The sequence below is a fragment of the Aptenodytes patagonicus genome, chromosome W (assembly GCF_965638725.1).
Source record: "Aptenodytes patagonicus chromosome W, bAptPat1.pri.cur, whole genome shotgun sequence".
In the NCBI taxonomy this organism is placed as follows: Eukaryota; Metazoa; Chordata; class Aves; order Sphenisciformes; family Spheniscidae; genus Aptenodytes; species Aptenodytes patagonicus.
Genome location: NC_134981.1, coordinates 42563732 through 42581533, shown reverse-complemented (window position 1 = coordinate 42581533; position 17802 = coordinate 42563732). Strand labels below are relative to the sequence as shown.

General features: G+C 41.9%; 1 protein-coding gene across 2 annotated transcripts in view; it reads right to left on the bottom strand.

Moving 5' to 3' along the window:
• Positions 1–382: 382 nt before the first annotated feature.
• LOC143171977 (sorting nexin-2-like) overlaps positions 383–17802 on the bottom strand; it is a 57613-nt gene continuing 40193 nt past the window's right edge. For both annotated transcript variants that reach the window (XM_076361160.1, XM_076361161.1), the window contains exons 11-15: positions 6905–7110; positions 4728–4871; positions 1882–1962; positions 1699–1770; positions 383–870 (exon numbers count right to left, since the gene is read on the bottom strand). In XM_076361160.1, coding sequence (XP_076217275.1) covers positions 820–870; positions 1699–1770; positions 1882–1962; positions 4728–4871; positions 6905–7110 — 554 coding nt within the window. In that variant the 3' untranslated portion in view covers positions 383–819. The remainder of the gene's footprint in view (positions 871–1698; positions 1771–1881; positions 1963–4727; positions 4872–6904; positions 7111–17802) is intronic.

Sequence of the window (17802 nt, the reverse complement as noted above, 5' to 3'; positions counted from 1 at the left end):
GCCATAGAAAGCTACCTGACACAATCTGTAGTGCATTCTTTACCTTCCAGAAGCAAACTATCAGAATCTATTAAAATTACTTTATGCTGATAGCACTAGAGACAGGACAAATCACAGGCCAAGAATCAGATACCAAAGAATGTGTCTCAGGGTGTTGAGGCCAGGCCCATTTGCAAGCAAAAGATATTGTGTGAAGCTGGCATGCTCAATGCATGACAACTGATGCACTGCAAGGGGAGCTGGACTAGATGATCTCTAAAAGATCCCTTCCAACCCAAACCATTCTATGATTCTATGTGTTGCTGCCTTTGATATAATCTCAATCTGTTATAAATGCTACTTTTAAGAACACCAGTAAATATCTAGAGAAACAAAATAAGAATTTAATGTTTCACAAGATACATTTCTTTATTATCATAATCACAGAAACATGATTTTGTACAGGAATGTGTAAGTGAACATTAATCAACGCAATTAAATTTGTTTCAAAGATCAGGTAGACATACTACAGAACACTGTATTGTAAAGAACAAAAATATCTGCTTTCTGGCCTTACAGTGCACATTTTGGTGCAAGTATTAAGACACAATAGTGTTCAATTCAGCAACGTATTGCAGAACATCATGCCACAGTTCACTTCAAAGAGGGTCATGACATGCAGCTTGTTAATAAAATGTTGTGGTATATAAAACCACCACGTGTTAATTCATAAAATATATAGTGGTTTGTTTGGATGATTTTGAAGAGATTTCAGTGTGGAATTTAGTTTTTATCCAGGACAAACATCCAGAGTCTCTTGTTATTTGGAATAGTCGTCTTTTAGGCGATGGATTTGGCTTCAGGTAGGAATGCCTCCCAGTATTTTATTAGCTTGCAGAGAAGGAAAAAAAAACACCTTACTTTAAGTACTGAATGTTGGAAAAGAACACACATACACCTTCCTCCTCTTGTACTGAATTTGTCTCCACTGGACAAAGTAAGCACACAGATGCTTCCATTCACATTATCTATTCATTAATTATCCATTCACATTATTATATGATGCAAGAAAAACAAAAGTAATAAATACACAAATCTGCTCATGCAGAGTTATTCTTACACACTGAGCACATTGCCACAGAATATAGTTATACAGAATTTGTTTGCACAGCGAGTTTGCCATTCTTACCTCTAAAGGTATTTTGTTTTGTTTTTTTAATTATTTTATTTTATTTTTATTAAACAAAGCTGAAGGGTTATATTCCCAGATTGAAAAAAGGAAAGATTCCAGACACTCATTTGGGAACCAGGCCTACTTCTGAGTCACTGAAAGCTGTTTTACTGCTGTACAATATTCAGTATTTAAAAAAAAAAAAAAGCATTTGAGTATTCAAGTCTCTTCAGTAAGCCTAAGCACATATTTAATGCATTTTACTCCAATCTGCAAGTAAAAGTATTACTTGAATAGACAAGACCCTCCACCTCCCCCCCCCACCTCCCTGACGAAGCTTCTCTCTTGCTCCCCTGAATTAGGACTATGCAAGTGAGAACAGTAATAGCTGGGAAACAGCAATCACTATGTTCTCCTGCAATATATTACAGACTAGAGTTAGTTCTCTATGTTTTAGAAACTGCTATACTTAAAGCCTGCCTTTTTTAACTAACCTAATATGGAACATATTAAGTACTAACTTGTACAAAAATTTTAAAATTTCTTACCTGCTGTTGTGTTTGCACTAACGATTCTAAGTACTTGATAATAACAGTTTTAAAGTCTTTCACTCGTTCCCTCTGTTAATAAAGTAAATAATTATGGCAGATTAGCCTCTTAACCAAGTTTGCTTGGAACATCAATATTATCTAAAGCAAAACTGTCATTTATTTGGAAAAAATTATACGTGCCTCAAATCTTTGCACTTCCTCACGAATGGTTTTGGAGATCTGTTCAAAATCTTTTTCCCCTTGCTGAACTTTTGTCTCCCACTGGCAAAGGAAAAACATGCAGAGATAAGACTGCGTTCTCTCTTCAGTCTATCGGTATCTGAACTTTTTTTTTTAGTATATTAGTGATAGTCATTCAAGAGTTGAAAAGCACCTATTTGTTTTTTGACACACTTAAGGGAAAGCCTCAGTACAGTAATTTCAAAACAACAATTATAGAGAAGGATGTCATCAGATCAGTTAAAACAATGATATCTCCAAGGTAATGTTATCTGTATACCAAATATAAAAATATCTTAATATTGTTATTCATTAATATTTAGTAACAAAAAATGTAAAGATTCTTTAGCAAAGAAAAAGGATCTCTAAAAGCTTTATTAGCTATTCCCTTTACAAACGCTGCTATAAAAGGAACCTAAACCTTTAAGTTTTCTTACCTGTTCAATCAACTGTGAAAAAGTCTCAAAAAATAGTTGCCTGTACTTTCCTATTCACAGAAGAGATTATTAAATCTTCATCTCTGCCTATGGTCAAATAAATGCTTAAATTTGTCATATTTCTGCTGCAGATGACAAGCTAACGAGGATGTGTTTATTGGTCAGAACGTATGTTATTTAGGCAAGCCAAAGCACAAGCTCTCTTGCTCAGTGGGGACTGTTTTGAGAGACAGCAGGAATAAAAAAAAAAAACAAAAGAAAATAATAAAAAATTGCAGGTAAGAGCACAGAAGGAAAATTCAGAGGAAGTGAAGCTGCTTGTAGGGTTTTGCCATACTGGGAACAAGGCATTAATATCAATACTACAAAACACTTGGTCATGTTTATTCTTATTTTATGTCAAAAGACACCCAGCTACACAATTAAGAAAGCATCACCAGCTATGTTACCTTATCGTTACTAGACTTTCCTTTGCACCTGCTTTTATGCAACTATTATATTGCTAAATTTAAACCATCTGTGTAAGTATATTATGAAAAAAGCTATCATCCTGACACTTCAGACATACGCATGCTAACAGACATTCTAAAAATGCAACTGTATCTGTTAATCTCAACATACTAACTGAATTATGGGAGCTAATAGATCTGCTAACAGTTATCTTCCTCAGAAAAAAGCAGCCAGGAAGCAATATACACCAATATAGTATATTCCTGCTAGCAATCTAGTGGTGCTATTTAATCACAAGAGCATTTTGTGGTGCAGTGTCATCTTACTGTTGTGATATGTAATGAACATCTATTCAAATAAATATCTTGAGATATTTATGTTTTTAGTCTGTATTTATTCAAAGTTCCCTTATTGTCTTTTCAGATGTACACTTATGAAGCTATGCAATAAGTCATAACAGGATGTGCTTCAGGGAAACACAGCCTAGAGAGTTAGCTAATAACTAAAACACTATAAAATTCAGTCCAGAAAAAGAGATTAAGGCTGCTTTGAAATAACTTGTGCCTTCCTATTACAGCAGTTTAGAGGTGCCCAAGACTTCAGAGAAAGCCTCTACAGGGCTATGGACCCACATCCCAGTTTCATCATATCCAAACACCAGGGTTTGTAGGAATTATCACTGGATAAGTTTGCCATCTTACAGTTTCTGACAAGGAAAAATCTTCCCCTTGTTTAATATGGTGTTTTGAGGACTACTTTTTTACCTTTTATCTGCACAAAGGAACTGAGTCATGGATGAAGCTCAGGCTGCATAGGCTTCCACTTTTCAATACCTCTGTCAAAAGGACTACTATTAAAGAATTCAGCCACTCAATATATTTCAGTGGAAGCAATAGTTTTCTGCCAGCATATTCAAATTCTGGGTTTGCTAACAACCTTCTCTAAACACACGATAAAGTAGGAAAAAGAAATCCTTCAGGAACAACATCATTAATTCTTTTTGTATTAAGAATGAGAAAGGGTCATTGAGTATTTCCTACTACTCCAAACACTCAGGAATTTTGCCAATGAGTTCCAGCTCACTTGTTGCATGGTGGATGGATGACATCAAGAGAGCCAACCAGCAAGAATGTGGTCACAAAAGAGTGACGCTTTTTTCCCAGTCAACAAGGGCCTTTTTAAAGAAAAAAAGAAAGTCACATTAATGAGCAACTTCAACACTGTACGTAAAATATATTGAAGTGCAGAGAGAACAAAGCAGCTTGGGTTAGTGACCAGTGAGGCAGCCAAACAAAATAAAGTGCATAAGAGATTGCAATCTGCAATGATATTCTCCATTATTTCATGAGAAAATAGTGGTGCATAACTAGAATGCATTAATGTTAAATAATTAAGCTGTCCTACCTCTTCAATTTCCTAAGTGAAGCATGTTAGAAAAAGTGTATAATTTATGAAACTTCAACATGTTAGATTTTTACTGAAATTATAATATATGTGTGTGTATATATATATTTTTAAAAATATATATAAGTAGATATGCTGGATCATTAAGCAAAACATGAGAACAGTTCTCCATTAGTCTTTTTAGCTAGATTTTAGCTTTAGAAGCCAAGAGATGTTCTTCTGACTACTCAAGTCATCTGCAACAGTTAAAAGCATTTTTAAACTTGTTCATGTTCCCCTCCTCCCATCTCCTAGACTCTGTAGAGACAGTATTTGACTGCCTCACATATCTCAGAATGGGTAACGATTGTGCACATCTCATTTTAAATAAATTCCTTTAACAATTTCAGTAAATATGGAAAATAGCAAATGTGATTTATAAACAAAAATTGTATAAAATAGTGCATTAATGGGGACTGAATGAATCAGTACAAAAAGTCTGGCCTCCAGAATAATATAAATACTGGACAACATTACCTCTTTTATATCATCTTTAGCTTGCTGCAGTTTATCAGGTCTGTTGGCAAGTTGGAGCTTTGCTTCAGCTTCACCTTTTTTTTGTAAAGTGACCTGAGCATCTTGCCATTTCTGCCAGCATTTCATTCGATGATCAAACACACCCTGTAAGTATGGGCATTTATTAAGCAATTGCAATCGTTAAAGCTATCTAAATTCCTATTAAGAAAAGAGATTTCTGGATAAAACTGGAACAAGTATACCCAAAAGAAACTTCACTGTGTCTTGGATTTCATTTGACAGCATGCTTGCACAGCTAAATACCATCTAAAAATAACAGAGCGCATTCAAGAAGCCTCTTTAGAGCAGACTACCTTGGTGCTCCAAGTCATTTTGTGTTCCTTGTCCCATCACAATACTACCAAAGTGACCACTGCAGAGTGTTATATTACACAAATGCTTCTCTAAATACAGATTCTAGCAAACTTTTTCATTGACTATATGCATAACTGGCAGTACATTTTTGTTAGCATTGGATGGAGGTAGTAGAATTAAAGAATACGTTTTTTAATATATTATGTGTTCTATATAATATATATAATAACATATAGACCATAACTATATATATATGTATGTGTGTATATATATAAAATATAAAAATATATTCCCAACAGCCTGACAAGTTCAAAGATATTTCTGGATAAAATTCTTAGACACCTCTGTGATGGGTTGACCCTTGGCTGGCTGCCAGACCCCCACCCACAGCTGCTCTCTCGTTCCCCCTCCTCAACAGGACAGGGGGAGAAAATAAGATGAAAAAAAGCTTGTAGGCCAGGATAAAGACAGGGAGATCACTTACCAATTACCATCACAGGCAAAACTGACTCAACTTAGGGAAGATTATTTTATTGACAATTAAAAACAGAGCAGGATGGTGAGAAACAAAGAAAAAACTAAAACACCTTCCCTCCACCCACCCCTTCTTCCCAGGCTCAACTTCACTCCTTCATTCCCAACTCCTCTACCTCCCCCCTGCCTGAGCAGCACAGGAGGGATGAGGGAGTGCAGTCAATTCATAACAGTTCCTCTCTGCCACTCCTTCCTCCTCACACTTTTCCCCTGCTCCAGCATGAGTCCTTCCCCTGGGCTGCAGTCCTTCAAGAACTGCTCCTGCATGGGCTCCTCTTCACAGGCCACAGTTCCTGTCAGGAGCCTGCTCCCGTGTGGGCTCTCCAGGACTGCAGCTTCCTTCAGGGCATATCCACTTACTCAGGTGTGGTCCTCTCCACAGGCTGCAGGGAAATACCTGTTCCAGCACCTGGAGCACCTCCTCCCCCTCCTTCTTCTCTGACATTGGTGTCTGCAGGATTGTTTCTTACACCTCCCTCTCCCGAGCAGCAATTTGTCCTTTCTTAAATATGTTTTCACAGAGGTACCACCAGCTTTGCTGATTGGCTCAACTTTGACCAGCGGTGGGTGGCATGGGGCAGCCCCTGGCCTCTTCTCACAGAGGCCACCCCTGCAGCCCCCCTGCTACCAAAACCTTGCCACATAAACCCAATACAACCCTTCCCCATGTCAAAACCTAATCATGCTCTACACCAAAACTGAATACTTTCTTTAATGAGATGTAGATCCACAAGTGATATTTGTTGCTTATTTACTGAAACTATTGGTTATCTAATATGGCCAAATTATGTTCTTGAAAACATTTTATGAGCATACTATAAAAATCAGTTACCTGAAAGAAACATGTATAGCATGCTAACTAGTATGGTGTCCCTAAATACTCTGCACAATTAATACTGCTCTAATTAGAAGATATTCACCATTTAGATTTTGTCTGGATCCTATTAATCCATGCCCATTTTTGTCACAACAATTTTTTATCATGGGAATAATTGATCATGGATTCATTCATTTTACTTGATTGGAATTTCAGGCAAAAACTCAGCAAGTCTTAACTGTGTAACGAAGTGTGCAAATGCATACAAACATTCATAGAATCATAGAATGGTTTGGGTTGGAAGGGACCTTAAAGATCATCTAGTTCCAACCCCCCTGCCATGGGCAGGGACATCTTTCGCTAGATCAGGTTGCTCAAAGCCCCGTCCAACCTGGCCATTTACCTTAAATATACAAACTGCAAAGTGTGACCCTAAACACAAAAATTAAGCATTTTTCCTAGCAGTACTTACTTTTACTGCAGCAATAAGACGAATGTAGTCACCAAGCAGTTCTGAGAACACATAAAAATCAGCAAAAGCTTGTTCTTGATGCAACTGATCTATCTTCTCCTCAACCTCTGCAAGCTGAGACAAAGCTCTAGATAGAGCAGTGTGGTCCTCAGAATTACCTAACATGGCAGCACTTTTAGCAAAGGCAGCTGTGTTGGCTGAAAGCTCTGAAATACAGGAGTGACATCCAGTACAATGAAGTTAATTTGTTATGTTACTCTTCAAGATAGATCAACCAAGCAGACCTCTGCCCTACAGCAACCCTAACTTTACCAACTGAAAAATATAAACTATATTTCCCAAAGCTCACGATAAAATACACAAGGAGATCACAATGAAACCACATTTAGGAGAACATAGTGCACCCAAAACTCTCCAACATCAGTAAATGATTTGCTGAGCCTGTTATGTGATGCCTATTGTGTCTTGCAAAATACATGGAAGAAACTGTCACTTCAGTATTATCCAACTGCTTAGTTCAGAAAAAGTCCAAGACCACAAAACAAAAGTCAAGTCACCCATACAGCAAATTCAAGACAATCTTAACTGGTCTGTAGTGAAGTTGTTCCATGCAGTTGTGGGGGGGGAGGAAGAAGAGGAAGAGAATTATTCAATGAGAACATCAACACCAGAGTGGAATTTGCTTCCATTATACTGTTCTATTGACTAAAGTATCTTTAACAAGACTGTGTATACTGTAATATATTAATAAAGGCATGTGACTTTGTTGCTGGCATCCATGAAGCTGAAGTTTTGAGCTTATTCATTAACAAACACTTAGGCAACTGTCTTATCAAACCTCATGTTAAGTCATCGTGTACAATGTTAACTCCTACAAAGGACCATTGAACAAAATCTCATTGTAATCCAACTTAGTTAAGGATTGAAAGCACAGGTTTGTTTATAACTGTGCTGCTTTTGCAGAATCATCAGAACACCAGAAATATTTGTAGAAGAAAAGTCTTCAGATATTTAAAACTATCACAATTTAAATACCACTCTCTTAAAAAAAAGCATTTCTTGAAATCTAAGAGCAGGTGTCAAATCAGCAGCAATCAGATACATTCCCATTTTCATTACTTCTTAAAAAACTCTTTAATCTTGAGGACATCTGATCTCAGAGATATCTGCCTCTACAGAGAATAATTCCTGGTAGAGGTATGAGAAAGCAACTTAAGACATGTTCATGTACTTTTAAAAGGGCAGAGTTGAAAGGTGATCCCATACTTAAACATAATGCATCTGTGTCAGAAGGTACATTTACGGTCTTTCATGTACTAAAAATCAAACTTTGATTTATTTAATTTATATTAAAAAAAATAAATCATCTGATGGAAAGCAGTCTTGACAAAACAGCTACATAGGTGATTAAAATATTAAGCTTATGGACATTTCTTCTCTCAAAAACTAAAATTGCTAGCGAAAGAAAGAGAAAAGGAGGAAAAGTTATCTACGCCTTTGCCTAGTGCTCCTCCCATACAGGGAAACCCCTTCAAACCGCAAAAATATCCTGATTTGTCTCCAATCAGAAAGCAGTATTAGGGAAACTAGACCAGGGACTTGGACTGGCAGAGGCCATAGTAAATGATAAATTAAAAACTGATTTTCTCATAGATACTGGAGCACAATTATCCATGATTAAAGCAGAATCATGTCCTGGAGCCATCCCTCTGAAACATCAGAAAATATTAGTAAACGGAGTAAATGGAGTAGTGGTTCCTTATTCAATTGTTAAGGTAAAATTGGAACTTCCCTTTTGTGCATTCCCCCCCCCCACTAAATGCTACTAGGAAACCTAAATATATTGTGCATGGATATTCTGTGAGGCAAAAGCTGGATACAGGGCAACACTAAACGGGCTTTTGAAACAACTGATGAAGAAACAATGCTAGGGCCCCAGTCAGGAGGTTACCTTTTTCAGGACCAAATGGATAGGGGGTAGGAAATAAGTCCCCTGGTCCACTTGGCAAATTGATTATGTTGGACCTCTCCCTCGAACACCCGAGGGGTGGCGTTATATCCTTACTGGAGTTGAAATAATATCAGGCTGAGGGAAAGTTTTTCCTTGCAGGAAAGCTGATGGTCTTACCACTGTGGCAGGACTTAATGGATGGTTTGCTGACACTCCCATGCCTTCTGCTGTGCAGTCTGACAATGGCTCTCATTTCAAAAATAAAATCGTATAAGAATGGTGTGAACGTAACGGAGTTGCCTGGGTGTTCCACCTGCTCTACAGACCCCAAAGTAATGGCATGGTCGAGAGATGGAATGGTCTACTAAAACGAGCTCTAGGGCAAAATTTATATACAGGAAAATGGGGTAAAGCCCTACCTGAAGCTGTCTGATGCTTAAATAACCGACAGACACTCACCAGATGCCTGGTGGAATGAGCTCATTTTTCTGCTTCTCCAATCAACAAAACCTTTAAAACCCCCACTGTCAGCCTGTCACTTTTCTCAGGGTGACACTGTTCTTATTAACTACCTTTCAATGGTTAAAATATCTGTCACTTTACTAACTCCCTGAGAAAAGGGCATATGGAAAACCATTTCTAAATGGGGACTCCCTCTAACTATCACTGAGGCTTGGATAATTTCCAAGACCAGATAATTTCTTATTGCTTCGGGTAATGAACTATACTTGGATGGATTCTTCGGCCTGAATAAACCTGGAATGCACCCAAGGAATCATCACTTTACCTTTGTGGAAATTCCAACTGCAGGAAAATGATGATCATAGCACCCACTGTATTGTACTTATCCTTATTTGTACCCTATTCCTCCTTATTTCATGACTGGAACAATAATCGTGTCATTCAGTTCATGAACGTCATCTCTCAAATGGGTAATGAATCAAACTGCTGGTATTGTTTACACTATCCTCAATCTTCAGATACTAATTCTGGGTGGTTAGCTGAACCTGTTCCTGAAATGTCTTGGTACCAATCTAAATTGGCATACTCACTTCCCAACCCTCCAACTTATCAAACCCAACCTTTTAAGGCACATTCGTATGATAAAACCCCATGGTGCATTACAATGCCTGAACATATAAATTCAACGTGGGTGGGAGAAACAAGCTATTGTGACTATACTCTGCTCTACAACCAGACACAAACCGGGTTTCAGCTGATATGCCGTAATCGAACCAGAGTTTGTAATGAATCCAATTTAAGAACCACATGGATCTGTAAAAACAAATCAGTGATTACAAACACCGCTGTTTTAAATATTTCACCACTCTGGAATCTCACACGGAATATTAATGGTACATTTTGCCAAAGATACTATAATTTCACTGGTCCTAATTCTACATTTTACATTCTACAGAGTAATGGTTGGTTAAGTGCTAACAACAATTGGACCACCTGTAACTGGCATAACGTGACCGGCTGTATATATGCCAATCCTTTTCACACTATTCGAATGAGCCACACTTTCCTACTCAAATTTGATCATCCTGACAGTGAAAAAGAGACTTATCAATAGCGTGAGGAATATTTCCCTAGAAATCTTATGAAATCAAATTGATGGCCTACCATTCTAGCATCCGGATGGTTCTAGCTCTGTAGCACAAATGCATATAAAAGTCTTCCACCACAATGGGAAGTACTTGTACCATAGCACATCTTGCTCCCTATGCATTTCAAACCAAAAATTTAACTACTACCTTTTTACACATCCATTACCTTGTACGCCATAAGTGTTTTGTGATCGATCCCCTGGTAAAAAGACCAACGAGATTCCATCAATTTATGCGTGCATTGTTTCCAAGTTTAGGTATTATTGAGTTGGAAAAAGCTATCGTAAATATTTCTGCTATGCTTGAAATTGTCCAAAATGCTACTGTAGGTGCTTTAAAGAATCTGCAATCGGAAATTAGTTCACTTTCGCAATTAGCTATTCAAAACCATTGGGCCATAGATTATCTTCTAGTGTCACAAGGAGGTGTATGTGTACTGTCAAACACCACTTGTTTTTATGCTAATGAACCTAAACAAATCAAATATCATATAAACATCATTCAAAGACAAGTTCGTACCTTTCACCAAATAACTCAAGCAACCCTTGTCAGAAGGTCTATCAACTGCCTGGTTTTGGGTGTGGTCTTGGTTACCCGATGTCCTGGTTTCGGCAGGGATAGAGTTAATTTCTTTTCTAGTAGCTGGTACAGTGTTTTGGATTTAGGATGAGAACAAAGTTGATAACGCACCGATGTTTTAGTTGTTGCTAGGTAATGCTTACACTAGCCAAGGACTTTTCAGCTTCCCATGCTCTACTGACTGAGAAGGCTGGAGGTGCACAAGAAGCTGGGAGGGGGCACAGCCAAACTGGCCAAAGGGACATTCCATACCATGTGACGTCATGCTCAGTACATAAACTGGGGAAAGCTGGCCGGGGGGGCCGCTGCTCGGGGACTGGCTGGGCATCGGTCGGCGGGTGGTGAGCAATTGTACTGTGCATCACTTGCTTTGTGTATTATTATTATTATTATCATATTATTATTATCATTTTATTTCAATTATTAAACTGTTTTTATCTCAACCCACGAGTTTTTCTAACTTGTGCTCTTCCAATTCTCTCCCCCATCCCACCGGGTGGGGGGGAGTGAGCGAGCGGCTGCGTGGTGCTTAGTTGCCGACTGAAGTTAAACCACGACAGTCCTTTTAATGGGGCTCGAAGGGTTTGAGATAACACCTGTACCCTTTTGGGTCCTTGAAATACCCTCTCCTGAGGTAGCCTATGCCAAGGATGCACGGAGCCTCTGGGCCAGTCACAATGGGGTGCTTCTGCCACCCATTCCCAGTTAGACTCACTTCGGCTTCCAATACAGATAGCTGTTGGGATCCCCCCGTCACCCCAGAAATATAGATGGGTTCTGTTCCTATATATCTTGATGGCATTAGGGTACACTGTGCACCGGTGTCTACCAGAGCCTTATACTTCTGTGGGTCTGATGTGCCAGGCCACCGAATCCACACAGTCCAGTAAACCCGGTTGTCCCTTTCCTCCCCCTGGCTGGAGGCAGGGCCCCTCTAATCCTCATCACAGTACTCGTTTCTCATTTGTTGTACGTATGAGTCAGAAGTTTCTTCATTAAGATCAAGAGTAAGATCAGCCCTTCTACTCTGTCTGGGGAACTGCCCGCTGGAAACTGGAGCAGCAATTTTCCTGGAAGAACCTCTTTCTGTGATTGTTTTCCCTTGCAATTCGCGTACCCGTGCCCCTAGGGCTGCAGTAGGTTTCCCATCCCACTTCCTCATGTCCTCTCCGTGGTCACGCAGGTAAAACCATAGGGTGCCCCGTGGTGTGTATCCTTTATATTCTCTCTCTTGAGCAAAAGAACGCTGACTCCTAATAGCCGAGATACTGGTCCGTATAGGTGAGGAGTAGGACCTATCCTCTCTGAGTTGCTGGATCTCCCGGGACAGTTTTTCGGACAGTTTCTCCACAGCCGAGACGATGGAGGAAGAAAGACTTTCCTCGTATTGCCGGAGTTGACTAGCCAATTCATCCACTGTTTGTTCCTCTCCATCTTTCCAGGTTATCACTGCCAATGAATTGGCGTATGACGATGGTGAGCTCCTTATAAACTTCCGCCACATGGGTCGTGTGCACTTGACTTCGTCTGGATCTTTGGATAGTTGTTCATTGTTCAGGTCATCATAAATCACCTCCAGCACAGCTAATTCTCTCAGAAACTGGATACCCTTCTCCATGGTGGCCCACTTGCCTGGGCGACATATGACATCTTCCTTAAAGGGATACCTTTCCTTCACGCTTGACAAGAGTCGCCTCCAAAGGCTGAGGATACGTGTCCCTTTTCCAATTGCTTTGTCAATGCCCCCTTCCCTAGAAAGGGATCCCAGCTGCTTGGCTTCTTTACCCTCTAATTCCAGGCTACTGGCCCCATTATCCCAGCATCGGAGCAGCCAGGTGACAGTATGCTCACCTGGACGGCGGCTGAAATCTTTTCGTATATCTCGCAGCTCACTCAGGGATAGAGATCGGGTGGTCACTGCCTCGTTTATGAGTTCTTCCTCTTCCTCCTCCCCGATCAGCGGCCGGCTTTCCTCCTCCCGTTCTCGTGATGGTCCTTCTCTAGGGTCATCTGTCTCGTATACTTCTTCCTCCGGTTCCCTTTTAGAAGAAGCTTCTTCCTCCCTTACTAAATGAGCCGACTTCCGCTTCCAAAATTTCTTCTTGTGTACAGGGGCGACTGATACCGGCACAGGCTGGTTCTTTGGTTCAGCCACAGGGCGTGTTGCTGGGGTTGGAGTGGCCGCAGTGCAAGTGCATGTCACCGGAGTCTGAGTGGCCGCAGGGCCTGTTGCTGGGGTTGGAGTGGCCGCGGTACATGTCGCCGGGGTTGGAGTGGCCGCAGTACATGTCGCCGCGGTTGGAGTGGCCGCAGTGCATGTCGCCGGGGTTGGAGTGGCCGCAGGGCCTGTCGCCGGGGTCGGAGTGGCTGCAGGGCCTGTTGCCGGGGTCTGAGTGGCCGCAGAGCCTGTCGCCAGGGTTGGAGTGGCCGTAGTGCATATTGCCCGGGTTTGAGTGGCCGCAGGGCCTGTTGCCCGGGTCTGAGTGGCCGCAGTGCGTGTCGTTTTACTGTCAGAGCCAGAGACCTTCTCTTCCCTTTGAGGGTACTGAATGGTGTTGAACAGGGCTCGGTAGGCATGGGCCAGGCCCCAGCACGTTGCAATGATCTGCATCTCTCTGGAGTTGCCAAGGTGACAGCATACTTTGTCCAAATATTCTACTAACTTTTCAGGATTCTGCATTTGCTCAGGGGTGAAGTTCCAAAACACTGGGGGTGCCCATTGGCCTAGGTACTTGCCCATCTTGTCCCACACACCCTGCCACTCATAACTATGCAGCCTTGGGGCAGATCTCTGGATGATATTCTTAAATTGCTTACCAACTTTAGACAAAACCGAAACAATATTCCCAAGAAGTATTAATATAAGTATCTTAACTGCCCAAGGATGTTCAAAATACTGAAAAATTACTGTAATGAAGGAGGAAACATCATAGAAGAAGGTAGTGACACTGCCATTCTGTATTTCCTCCGTAAAAAAACTCTCAGAAAAGTTACTGCAATTGCTAGTTGTCTCCACGAAATGGTATCCATGGTACAGTAACGGCTTCATTGCGAAGTTTACATACCACACTAACGTCAAGGTCAATGTTCTAAAAACAAACCTCACAAGCGAGACATTACTATTCACTGCAGACCACAGCAAACTGCAAAACCCAACACCAATCTTTAACATGTACAGCAGGAAAAAGAGCACGATGCAGATTATACAAATCAATATTGAGAACAGAGAAACCAACATTGTGACCCACAACTACTAACAGATATAAGTTCCTTAATACACTCTGGTTAATCTGTTATTATCTCAAACCCTTCGAGCCCCACGTTGGGCGCCAAAAAGGACTGTCGTGGTTTAATTTCAGTCGGCAACTAAGCACCACGCAGCCGCTCGCTCACTCCCCCCCACCCGGTGGGATGGGGGAGAGAATTGGAAGAGCACAAGTTAGAAAAACTCGTGGGTTGAGATAAAAACAGTTTAATAATTGAAATAAAATGATAATAATAATATGATAATAATAATAATAATACACAAAACAAGTGATGCACAGTACAATTGCTCACCACCCGCCGACCGATGCCCAGCCAGTCCCCGAGCAGCGGCCCCCCCCGGCCAGCTTTCCCCAGTTTATGTACTGAGCATGATGTCACATGGTATGGAATGTCCCTTTGGCCAGTTTGGCTGTGCCCCCTCCCAGCTTCTTGTGCACCTCCAGCCTTCTCAGTCAGTAGAGCATGGGAAGCTGAAAAGTCCTTGGCTAGTGTAAGCATTACCTAGCAACAACTAAAACATCGGTGCGTTATCAACTTTGTTCTCATCCTAAATCCAAAACACTGTACCAGCTACTAGAAAGGAAATTAACTCTATCCCTGCCGAAACCAGGACACCTGACTTCAGAGCATGGACCTGTCACGTTTTGTTAATATTAGCTCTTATTATGGCTGTTGGAATTACGTTATTTTGTGTTATATCTTGCTTTAAATCTTTATGCATATCAGTTACTAAAAATCAATGTTTTATACTCTCCTCCTTCCTCGGATGAACAGCCTTCGGACAACAAGCAGCCCATTATTACCGTGGAGTCCTCCTTATGACCCCATTACTAAGCTGTAGGCCATGGACAAGAGGTGACGGTACCACCACCACTGGCATCCTTCCCTGTTTGTGACAGTGTCAGGGGGTGGGGTGTGACCAGTACCCCCTGCTCCCAACCCCTGGTAATATGATTAGCATAACTAATGCCATTTTATAAGGCAAACGGCCATTCTCTGTGACCGAGTTGGTCACGTATTAGTCCCCTTTCCCCTCATTATCAGGCCCTGAAGGTCCTGTGAACCAAGTAGACAATCCAGATTTCTTCTTCCCCTCCCTGTCGGCCTCAAGATTCCTGGGCGTCAGGCTGACTACTCCCTTCCTTACTGGCCTTGAAGGTCCCAGGCACCCGGGCCAACCAGGTGGTGGCGATGACCCCGTCACAGAACAGGGAAGCGCAACAGCACACAGAGCACTGTCTATAAAATCAAACAGTTACAGGTCCTAAGTGGGACTTGGACCGGAACTGCTGCTGGACAATGAGACCCGTGACCTCCCGTTGGCCAGGGGCGCCTCCACCGTCGTCTGCTTCCTCCGAGGATTAAGTGACTCGTATTCTTTTATGTGTTCTTCAAGTCTAGATTATGATTGTTATGTTGATACAGCAAACCACGTATTAAGATTTGACCTGATCTGCAGAGGGTCCAGGTGATTAGAAACTAATTAGAAGCTAAGTGGTGCTATAAAACTCTGTACTACGCTACATATAGCGTATATATTTGGGGAGGTCCCGGATGACTGGAGGCTTGCCAATGTGACGCCCATCTACAAGAAGGGCCGGAAGGAGGATCCGGGGAACTACAGGCCTGTCAGCCTGACCTCGGTGCCAGGGAAGATTATGGAGCGGTTCATCTTGAGGGCGCTCACAAGGCATGAGCGGAACAACCAGGGGATCAGGCCCAGCCAGCACGGGTGCGTGAGAGGCAGGTCCTGCTTGACCAACCTGATCTCCTTCTATGACCAGGTGACCCGCCTAGTGGATGAGGGAAAGGCTGTGGATGTGGTCTACCTGGACTTCAGTAAGGCCTTTGACGCTGTCTCCCACAGCATTCTCCTAGAGAAGCTGGCAGCTCACGGCTTAGACAGGTGTACTCTGCGCTGGGTCAAAAACTGGCTGGACGGCCGGGCCCAGAGAGTTGTGGTGAATGGAGTTACATCCAGTTGGCGGCCGGTCACGAGCGGTGTTCCCCAGGGCTCAGTTTTGGGGCCGGTCTTGCTCAATATCTTTATCAATGATCTGGATGAGGGGATTGAGTGCACCCTCAGGAAGTTTGCAGACGACACCAAGCTGGGCGGGAGTGTTGATCTGCTCGAGGGTAGGAAGGCTCTGCAGAGGGACCTGGACAGGCTGGGTCGATGGGCCGAGGCCAACTGTATGAGATTCAACAAGGCCAAGTGCTGGGTCCTGCACTTGGGTCACAACAACCCCATGCAGCGCTACAGGCTTGGGGAAGAGTGGCTGGAAAGCTGCCTGGCGGAAAAGGACCTGGGGGTGTTGGTCGACAGCCGGCTGAACATGAGCCGGCAGTGTGCCCAGGCGGCCAAGAAGGCCAATGGCATCCTGGCCTGTATCAGAAATAGTGTGGCCAGCAGGAGTAGGGGAGTGATCGTGCCCCTGTACTCGGCACTGGTGAGGCCGCACCTCGAATACTGTGTTCAGTTTTGGGCCCCTCACGACAAGAAGGACATTGAGGTGCTGGAGCGTGTCCAGAGAAGGGCAACGAGGCTGGTGAGGGGTCTGGAGAACAAGTCTTATGAGGAGCGGCTGAGGGAACTGGGACTGTTTAGCCTGGAGAAGAGAAGGCTGAGGGGAGACCTCATCGCGCTCTACAACTACCTGAAAGGAGGTTGTAGCGAGGTGGGTGTCGGTCTCTTCTCCCAAGTAAGTAGCGATAGGACGAGAGGAAATGGCCTCAAGTTGCGCCAGGGGAGGTTTAGATCGGACGTGAGGAAAAATTTCTTTACTGAAAGAGTGGTTAAACATTGGAACAGGCTGCCCAGGGAAGTGGTTGAGTCCCCATCCCTGGAAGTATTTAAAAGACGTGTAGATGAGGCGCTTAGGGACATGGTTTAGTGGGCATGGTGGTGTTGGGTTGACGGTTGGACTCGATGATCTTAGAGGTCTCTTCCAACCTTAATGATTCTATGATTCTATATAAAATTGTGCTACACTGATTCTGTTTATAGAAATCCTGTGCTATTCTGATTATAAATTCTATGCTATACTAATCATAAAATCCTATTAAGAAAAATAAAGCTTTAATTGTAACTACAACTTAGTGCCATCATCATTCTGCCAAGGATCCCTAAAAGAACCTGTCTGTCCCCTTGGTGTCAGGTGACACCATGAGATCTAGATACATTTATAGATGTCTACTGTAGTGTATCACTTGCTAGTTATGGTATTAAATCTCTGCAAGAAAAAAAATTCATGCTAATCAATATAGTAACTTTCAAGTTCAACAGAAGGAATGATATATATTCTGGATAAAATTAAGATTAAAAACCAGAAATTAAGATTAAAATACCAGAAATGCTAGAGCAGTTTAAAAGGTAGAGTTAGAAGACTTTTGCATTAAAATTTACTGTAAATCTATTTGTTAGTTAAGAGCTCTGACATACTAAGTTCCTGTTTCATTAACATTTTCTAAAGCTCTAAGCACTTAAGCTC